General features: G+C 39.3%; 1 protein-coding gene across 4 annotated transcripts in view; it reads right to left on the bottom strand.

Moving 5' to 3' along the window:
- Nucleotides 1-4,334: 4,334 nt before the first annotated feature.
- SLC16A12 (solute carrier family 16 member 12) overlaps nucleotides 4,335-10,441 on the bottom strand; it is an 84,135-nt gene continuing 78,028 nt past the window's right edge. For 2 of the 4 annotated variants that reach the window (XM_037805093.1, XM_037805094.1), the window contains 2 exons: nucleotides 9,758-10,017; nucleotides 4,335-7,169 (listed from right to left, as the gene is read on the bottom strand). In XM_037805093.1, the coding sequence (XP_037661021.1) occupies nucleotides 6,907-7,169; nucleotides 9,758-10,017 (523 nt within the window). In that variant the 3' untranslated portion in view covers nucleotides 4,335-6,906. The remainder of the gene's footprint in view (nucleotides 7,170-9,757; nucleotides 10,018-10,441) is intronic. The other 2 variants (XR_005212006.1, XM_037805095.1) reach the window with 2 other exon arrangements.

Genomic DNA, 10,441 nt, shown 5'->3' with positions numbered 1-10,441 from the left:
TAGGACTCTGAATGGGGACCAGAATGAAACCCAAGATGGCAATCTGGGTTCCCAAGGAAGGAAGGAGGCTCCAAAGAGAAAAAAAATGGCATTACATTTTGCCAGTGGCTTTCTCTAGTCAGGCCAATCAAAATCACCATTCATATTAATTTTGACACACCACATAGAAAACTGTCTTAAGTAATCAAAATGCTGAAAAATGTAACACAGTATCTTTTCCCCTATATTTGTAGTTGAAATAGGAAGAGAATAAGTGTGGGATGAGCAATAAGCAGAGGGTCAGAGTGGAGAAGAGGAGGAGAAATAACAAACTTGAACATTTGTTCTGTGGCTGGCCTTGTCCAGTTGAACTGCAATTGGAGGTGCCAACTTCCAGGAGGTGTTCTCACTCATCCCAGCAGATGGCAGTGCTGCATGTCAATTTTAAAAAGGTTTCCTATGCCTTTTAAGCAATGGACCCTTTAAGAAAAGAAAACTTTACAAACGGTTCTTTTTTAAAGGAGTTAAGAGGTGAATGTTGAAGTCTGACTCATGCTTTATCCCATCCCCTAAAATATCTACTTTCAGCTTAGAGAAGCCAAACGCAACCCCCAAAGCCCAGTGGAACCTAAAACTTACCGTTGGCAAAATACACCCTTGTGAAACCCCTCACCACATTTATTAGTATCAACTTGGGCTTGGTTCTGCATCGGCCTTTGCTGTGTCGGCTGGAACCGCAGGTAGCAACATGAAGCCGGGGTCATAAACCCCCTACCCCACATTCCCTGCCTCTTTCCCTGAAAAGAGCAGCACTGATTCCAACCTGTTCAATCCCATCAACCTGTTCAATCCCATCTCCTGATTCCCAGGAACTGCTTCACATTTCTCCAGCCCATGAGATATGCTTCTTACCCTAAACCTCAGCGCATGCCATGCCCTCCGCCTCGGGTGTTGTTCTCAGCTGCCTTAGTTTCAATTTACCAAGGGGGAAGTAAACTTGGGATCATGATCATGGATGGGGCACAATGTGTCTTTAGAATTCTCCACCATATCTAACATAGTGCCAGATTCTGAAGAGATAGTAAATAGTTGTTGGTTAATTAACTCCTATCATTAACTCTTTAAAATGTCCTGAGTTAGTGGCCTGCCATAGGACTGGGAGAAAGACTCTGGTCAGGAACTTCTGTACCTGGCCAAACCCCATCTGTAGAGATTTACTATAAAAAGCAGCCTGTGTAGTGCCTGTAACTGAAACCACATCTTTTCCCGCATGGCGCATGCGAGCTCCACCTTTTCCCAACATTCCAGGGCTCCCTTGTGTAAGCAGTGCCCCATCCCAGGCCTGCCACACATTTGAGTACAATGGAGCTATTTAAGCTTGCCTAGGTTGAGCACAGTGGTATCAATTTTACATTCAGGCCCCAATCAGAAGTTTTAGTTATTTGATATCTCTCTACCAACTCTTCTCTTTGCCACCTTTATTCTTTTTTCCAAACCTGCCCCCTAATACTCAGTGCTCTAGAGATCTGGCCATTTATGTTACACTTTTCACAAGATGTCCTATTAGCCCAACTGAATTGTGAACATCTAACGTATTCTGTCCCTTCTGGGTGCGAGAGCAGCTTTAAGCAAACCTGCACCCTGATTCTTCGATCAGCCCCATCCCTTGCTCGTGTTAAAATTCTCTTTAGTAATTTCTTTATTCTTTTGTTCATTTGTTCTTTTCATTTATTTATTTATTCACCAAGGATTTATTGAGTGCCTACTATGTGTCAGGCACTGGACTCAATGGTTAATAAGGCAGATATGATCATATCCTCAGGAAGCTTGTGGTTTTGTTGGGGGGTGGGATAAAGTTTAAAAAGAAGCACACAAATGAATATATAATTAAAAATAAGGTATGTTCTTCGAAGGAAAAGAACAGGGTGCCATGAGGAAGAATAATGTGGTTGCATGGGGATATGCAATTCAGATAGGGCCAGTGGTTAAAGAGACTCTCCAGTAACATTTATAGTATGGCCCAGAAGAGTAGAAGAGTGCACACAGGGATCAGCATATGCAAAATGCCCTGAGGTGGCAGATGGGAAGGGAAGGCTTGGTGCTTAAAAGGAACCACAGAAGAACAAGGAAGTCTGTGTATAGTGAGAGAGGGGGAGTGTATCCCTACAGAAGGTTTGGAGGATAGGCAAGATCTACACCCTGAAGGCCTAGGACCTCGTAGGCCGTGTTCCAGTGTGAGTGCTGAATGCTCATACCAGCCCCGTAAGCTTTGTAACTCTAACAAAGGCGTTCCCCTTCCCTGTTTGAGCCTTAGAAACTATAGTCAGTAGCTGTCCGAATTCTTCCACCTCTGCTTGGGCAGGTAATGGCAAGTTTGCAGACTCCGATTCCAAAGACATGGCCTTAAGTGTCTGCTGGAGCCCCAGGTAGCCAGACAAAGTGGCTGCCCCTCTCCCTTTCTCCCCTTTCCCCCACTCCCTACCCTGACCCACACCCAGACTCTGCTCCAGCCCCAGTAACAAAAACAAGGTCTCCGGAGAGCTTAGGTCTTCTGAAGAGAGTAGGTCTTCACCTTTCCTAGAGTTGGGGATCTCTAACCCTTCCTGTCTTACACCTGTCAGCAAGAAAAGACCTAACTTGCCATCACAAAAGAAACAATTTTACAGGAAGGACTGCATTTAAATACTAATTTTGATGCTTTTAAATATCAATTCAAATCTTAAGTGGACCACACATTAATGCCTCAAAAAAATGGGTGCTTTTTGTTTAATTTTTGACCACTCCTAGATCTCAGACCCTCGAAGAGGCCTCTGACTCTTAAACACTATTAAGAATAATAGTTATCATTCTCATCCAGAATTCTAAAGCACTTTTCACTTATTTTGACACTGCCCTAGGTTTCAGGTAGATAGATCCTCATGGAGAATGGGGGGAGATAATGCTGAGCTTTAACCTGCATTTGGACACCACTAGAAAGAGGTCCCAAAAAGCACTGTAAGTAATGATGTGGCTCACTGATAGGGGGCACTAACCACCCACAGACCCTCTGCTAGCATGCATTTATTCTTGCCAAGTACTGTTACTCCTGAAGGAAGACATTTGATCTCAACATGTTAATGTATTTCAAATTCCTCCATCAGTAGGGGTAATGGATAGATAATTGTTGATGCTGGGGGATGGGTACATCAAGTTCATTGTACCATTTTGCTATGCTTGTATATGTTAGAAAAAAATCCAGGATAAAATGTCTTGTTTTAAATGACAATGTTTTATCATTATTTGATATTTTTCTACTCCACCCACTAAGTACTTCTCAGTGCCATAGAAAAAGTCCCGGTCATCTCTCGCCGATAGATGCACTGGCAATGAGTATAAAAATCTATCGTTGGATGAATTAAAAAGAAAGAAAAAAGAAATGATTTAAACTTTGAAGCGGGAGAAAAGTAACTCAGAATCTACCTTGAATCCACACTATTTCACTTCAGTAGGAAATGTCGGATTTAGACCTATTGCGACTGACGCAGATGAGTGCCAAATAGGCACTACCATTTTCATCCTTACTGGCATTAGTGCAGGCACTTCAGAAAGAACTCCTGACTGAGAAAGTATGACTTTGGTAATGTGGAAGGCAGAATGCACTTTTGGAACAGTGTGCTCTCTGACCAAAAAGCTAAATGCTTCCAAAGAGAAGCCTGCACCAATCAACAGCAAATGAAACCGCTTAGCCTGGGAGTAGAGGGTCTTGCTCAAACCAGTTTTCTTAGAAAAACTCTTGGGAATTCCAATCTAGCATCTTCCCTTCTATACTAATTGGATGATTGAATCATGATCCAAAGGATTTTATCTGTCCAAAGAAGGGCCTGTTTCCAAATAGTTTCTTGAACCCAATAAGATGATCCTAGTAGACACACAAAGGGAATGGCACAGGCTCCAGCATCATACGGCATCCTTGTTTTACACATGTACTGGAGCGCAGTGGTTACCTGATGCCTCAGTTTTCACATCTACAAAAGGGTGACAATACATGTTATTATGAGGATTAAATGAGACACTGCCTATAAAGTACTTAGCACAGTAGCTAGCACATTGGAAGTACTCATTAATAGGTTTTGTTTTCTGTAAATTATTTGGTTGCTTACCACATTTGTATATAACAACTATATATCTTAGCATGATCCAGACAGGCCCACTCACCATCCAGTTCAAGCCCCTTGCCCATAGCATATAGACCACAGGGGAAGATGACTTCCAAACACATGACTATAAACTCTTTTTATTATGCTTTTGAAATAAGAAAATATCAGCATAAATATTCAATCTATAAGTGAAATTACAATCTGAACAAAAGGCTCAATGGTATAGTGTATTTATTAAAATTCTGCTTTTCTACTCATCAATTCCAAAGTGGAGCTTGTAGAATAAATAAATATTTGAGATGTAGAATGTCCCACTACAGTTTTATCCTTGATTCTACAAAATACATCAATCCCATGAATCCCTTGATTTTAAAAATCAACAGTGTAAGTGCATGAAAACTTAACAGTAAAATTTGGTATAGATGACAAAATAAATGGTAGGCTCTAAAATACATTTTTCTTATGGTTTTCATAAAATATTCCAAAAGGGAAAGTAAAATGTAAATTATTTCACATGTATAAAATCAAAATATTCCAAATGTTTTTACACATATCTTTAAAAGCTCTGATCTCCATGCTGATTTTCATGAATACTTAATACTTTAGACAAATTCTGTTGCAGAACCACAAAAACATTTTTCTGAGATCACTATGAAAAAAATACGTATAAGAATATTTATAGCAATTTTATATTTCAAAAAATCTTTAGCTTGAAGATTCAAAAAATGACAGCATTTAGTATAAAGTGCTATTCCAAACATATATAATTTGATTTTAACTCTTTTTACAGCTATTTTCAAAATATTTTTAAAATTGCAAATGAGAAAGTAAATGGGTTCAAAACTAAATTCTCAAACTTAGGAGAGAGATAATAGATAACATTCAAATTTCTCTTTGGAAAACAACTATGAAATATTATAGTTCTCTTCCCATTAAATCAAGTCATTATTTCATTCTAAAGTAATATATTGACGTGTAATTTAATGAAATAATCCAGCTACGGGCCATGACTCTTGCTGAGCATGCTCAGTCCACCCAGGTCTCCCTCATTGCTATTATTTCTCTCCCATTATCCCTGACAGGGCCCTTGTGAGCCTCTTGGGGGACAGTGGGATTAAATGTCCTTCGAGGTCAAAATATTTCCTTATGATTCATATTTTCAATTTTTGAATAATTAAAATCTCCTTTCAAGTGCATAACTTGCCCTGCTGCAGACGTGAAACATGATTTGGGATTCAGGATTACAATACTGTAGATTTAAAATGGTTAGAGTTGGTATACAACCCCCCACTGCTGAATTTGACTGGCTTTAAAAAAAAATAAAAAAATAAAAAATAAAATGGTTAGAGACAGGCTGGGGAATCTGAACCTGCTCTTCCATGCCCTCCCCACTTTAATCTGAAGGTTCAAAAAATGATCCCAAACCAGAGGAGAGTGAAGTATTTGGGGACAAGTAAACCATTCTAATTCAATGAGTTAAGGTTTGTGAAAGAATTCTGTAAACCACTAAGCTTCTTAACCTTCTCCTCCCTCTCCCTTCCCCCTGGCCAAAGTTGTAATGAATGAGAGTGCTACAATGCTGAGGTTAATCCTTGACGGCTTCTCATTCAGCTGAAAAGGTCCACCAAGTTTTTAATAATTACAGAGAGATGAGCAGCAGTGGACATCAGAACAAGAATTAACACAGGGAGAAAGGAATCTCACCTTTAGGTTTTATTTTTCAGATAAAACCACAAAGGACTGTTTTGAATAATGATGAAACAAAGAGTCTGATCTGAAAAACAAAAGCTCACCAGAGACCTGCAGATTCAAGAATTCAAGTCCTGCCCAGTTGGAATGCTGCCAATACCTTTCTCTTCCTAACAGGAATGTGTCTACAGTTCCAATAGGAGATTTTCCCTGAAGAAAAAAAAGAGGGAGAAGTTGAGGTGGTGTTAACATTTCAGGTAAGATTGAGAAGTCGCTCTTGCCCCTCTAATATGTGTTCTACCAAATTTATAGTAAGTGTTGCATGTGATAGTAATAGGGATGAGGCCTGCGACACCGTCTTAGGAAAAGAGCTTTCAGTTTCCAGTGGAGAATTGTAAATAGAAGATCTTACTAGACACCCTTTAAGGTCCATTCCAACCACACATTTCTTGATTCTTTGGAGTCTCAAAGTAGCATCTACCCATTGGCAGAGGCAAGGGCCAGCTGGAACAGTAAGAGAAAAAAAGACAGTCATTTTCATTCTGTGTTAATCATCACCTCAAGGAATCTAAAGTATTCCTCAACAATCCTGTTGAAGATCCTAATGAGAAACTCCACCATGAAAAAAGTTTGGCATCTTCACCCTCCACCACCATACCAAGCTGACTCCTCTCCTCCAAAGAGCATAAGGTAGGCAAACTTACACGTAAATGCTTCCCTTTACCTTCCAACTGAGGAGAGAAGAGGGAGGACCCAAGACTTTGGCTGCCCAGTGGCATCTACTTTGGTCATGACTTGAAATCATCCCTAATTCCAGCCAATTACATCAGCTATGCCCTTATATTCTCCATAGAGCAATGCTCATTGCCCAACAGATGCAGTAAGTTCAAGTGTGAGTACATATCCCCAAACAAGGACACTCTAGGCCAGATCAGCATTCTTTGTTATTTGCTATTTTCCCTTATAAACATGTTAACAAAGAAAATAATTTTCTTGAATGACAATGCTTCTGCCAAAATAAAATGTGTCAGAATCATGTACAATGCAATCCAACAGCCCCATCTCTCTCAGCCCTGAAGATTCCCAGGCTCATGGCCACTGGTCATGTGAGGTTATAACCAGTCACTGTTGTGGCCACAGATTCTCCATCCTTCTGATCTAATTCTCTTGCTACAGAATAAGCCATCAATCCATTGGTCAATATCTGCAGCTTGGGATCAGATTCTTTGATAAGGAACCGCAGCTTGTTTTTTTTCATCTTCTTTACAAGTCTAGCTAAGCCAAGCAACACAGAACTAAATATCATTGAAAATCCACAGAGAAGAAATGCTGCAGTATAGCTGCCAGTCATATCCACCAGCCAACCTGTTAATAAACAACAGCAAAATTATATTGTTGAGTTGAAAATTCAATTATTTACTCATTCCCAAATCTAATAATTTTTGTGACGATAACAATGGACTACTAACACCACCATTTAAATTCTGACACAAAAGGAAGATCACTTAAAAATAATGTGTAGCACCTGAAAAGTACATTCTATTCTAAACCTTCTAAAATGAATCGATTGTGGTTAATATGTAGTGTTTGGAAGAATGTCATGTACTTAATGATCATGTAATAAATATTAGTTATTAATCACATGAAATCTAGTAGAAAAGATGAAATTAGCATAATTCAAATTATTGAACCCAGGATAATTTATATAGGATGTTAAGACAAGAAAATTGTGAAAAATCCTAGTAGTATTCCCAGCATCCATACATGTCTACTGGAGTAACATAACAGGCTTCAAAAGAATCCAAATTTACAAATGAATCCAGCCATCACACCCCTTCCAGATGGAAAATCAGAACTTAAGGCCTTCTTAGAAGTCACAAATGCAAACTTCAGAAGGCATAATTCTGTAACCACTGATTTTTTTTCTTTATCTCTTGTTGCAACAAATTAATCTCAACACCTATTCCAGCTCTAAATTTTGAGGAACAATGAGTAAAAAATGGTATATAGAAATTGTTAAAATTTCCTGCAATTCAACCTACTCTCAAATATTTTAGTTACCATGTGACTTTTTACTTGCACATTTCTATAGCACCAAACAGAACAGACTGAGTAGAGAGTTGCCATTTTAAAGGTAATTAAATAAGAGAAGTATTATAATTAGAATTCACACCCTAATTCTTAATAGTGAATATAATGTCTGATTTGCCAAAATGGAGGCCATGAACTGGAAGGAGAATCCAGGAATGTCAATTTTTTTATATTCTGTAACTTTTAACAGGCTTTCAGGGGTCCTTTCAGCAGTCCTTGCTCCTAAGGTTGGTGAACACTAAAATTGGATATGAAGGGAGAATATGGGAGCATTTGGGGGTCAGTTTTCAAATATAAAGCACTAAATATATAGTCTTTTATCGTGGAATTTAAACTGACCAGGTATTTTCATTTCAGCAGTAAAGCAGCAACAATTTCCCCTAGTTTGCTGCTTTAGCAATTGCTGGGGTTTGGAAATAACCCCAAAATATCTATTCACAACAGCAGTAAAGAAATCCTACCTCCTTTCAAAAAAACCCCTTTCTTCCTTCTATGTAAATGTTTGGCTCATTATTTTCAGAGACCGTGTTCATTCTCTCGGTTTCAGTTTGGGCTAATAATCTGAACCAGTTATTCTTCAATCTTTAGTGTGCATGGGCCTCACAAGAAAGCCTGTCAAGAATGCAGATTCCTGGAACTCAACCCCAAAGATTCAGGTCATAAGTGGGAGGGTCAAGGAATCTGCATTTTAACAAGGGCCCCAGGGGATTCTGATGTAGGTGGTCCTAGAACCCCCCTCTGAGACACACCAGTCTAGATCCCACGCTCCAGGAAGGGAGGAACAGGTTCTGGCCTGTTTGCTGCTATACCCCAGTGCCAAACCAATGCTGACTATAACAAGCAATAAAGATTTGTTGAATTACTTATTTAGTGGTGCTTAAATTTCTATAGCATTTTACAGTTTATAAAACATTGTAGATTCTTTATCAAATAATTCCCAAATCTGTATATCCAAATCTGGCTCCCTCTTAAGCTTAGATTTATGATAAGCCCTATTGGGCATTTCAACCTGTGTATCTTAGTTATCTCACTTTCACCTGTGTATCTTAGATATCTCACTACGTCTAAAACATTAACTTCATTCTTTTTCTGGCAAAGCCGTTTCCTCCGCCTTCCTATTCCTTTCAACTGTGCTATTTTTTCTCTAAGTTATCTTTGAATCCTTTCTCTCCTTCACTCCCAAATGTTATATTCAGTTGATGTTTTTTTCTCACAACCTCCTCCTTGCCCCAGAGGTTTTTTCCATCTCTGCTGCCGCAGCCCGAGTTCAGACCTGTATCAGTTCACTCCTGAACTACTCAATGGAATCCTAAATCTCTCCCCTAAATTACTAATCAAATGCTAGAGCATATTTTCTAAAACATGCTCTTCACCATATTACCCCTTTGCACATAAACTTTAATACTACCTATAGATTCTGAAGAATATAGAGCCCCAGAACCTTGCCTGGTATTCAAACCACTCTACTATGACACCCGCACTTATTTCAGCCTCATCTCCCACCATCCCCTATTGGAGACCTGTACTCCTGCTAGACTTCACTCTTGAGTATGTGTTACTTATTTATAAGCCTGAAGAGCTGTTCCATTCCATTCTCCCATCATTAGTGTGTAATGAAATCAAGAACCTAATTTGGAACTTTCTCCTTCCAGGTAGGCTAAGGTTCCCACTTCGTTGGAAGAAGATTAAAAATCAAGGATGTGAGCAAGACCATAATGTTTCTGGAGGCTTTTGCATTCATTTTCTCTTTTTTCTTTTTCATTCTTCCCTCACATTATTCTTATTGTCTGTGTGTGGGTTTGCTGTTCTCACATCAATACAACAAACAGAAGAGAGGGTTGGGGTTCTCTCTGGAAACTGACCTGCAATGGGTGGGCTCACCAAGTATGGCACTGCATGAAGGAAGTACACCACACCAAGTGCTGATGATAAAGAAGTGGTCCCCACTATTTCTGCAGTCACCACTGGGATCAAGGTCACATATGCACCATCAAAGTAGCCAAAGGTACAAGAGAAAGGCACGAGCAGGGGGAGACTTTGAAGCATTGGGAGGCAGAGATAGCAGAGCCCATCTAGTCCCACGGCAACAAGGTAGCAAACATACTGGTAATTCTTCAGACACCTGTGGACATGAAGAACAAGAATGAGTGTGGCATGCACAGCTTCTAACAAAGAGTTTTAGAACCATGGCCGTGCAACAATTAAGCACTGCAGTTTATTTCTAGAGATGGCTCCACATTGTATATAATCTAAGTTGTCTTTCTCTCTTTTGGTATGTGCAAATGCAAGAATTTTCCTCCCTAGGAAGCACAGTGTAGTAGAAAGAATATAAGCTCTAGAATTAGAAAGGTAGAAGTTTGAATCCAGTTCTATCATCTACTAACTGCCTAACTGTAACCTCAATTTCTTAGGTGTAAAATGGAAAGATAACCTGTCTCATAGGGTTTTTCTAAGGATAGCTGTAAAATAATATAGTGTATCAAGAGACTAGTATTTTCTAGCAGTGTACCGTAATATGTGCTTTCAGATATGTGATCCACTGGTGT

The sequence above is a fragment of the Choloepus didactylus genome, chromosome 15, assembly GCF_015220235.1.
Source record: "Choloepus didactylus isolate mChoDid1 chromosome 15, mChoDid1.pri, whole genome shotgun sequence".
Classification (NCBI taxonomy): domain Eukaryota; kingdom Metazoa; phylum Chordata; class Mammalia; order Pilosa; family Megalonychidae; genus Choloepus; species Choloepus didactylus.
The sequence above is the reverse complement of the archived record's forward strand: the minus strand, read 5'-3'. Positions and strand labels throughout refer to the sequence as shown.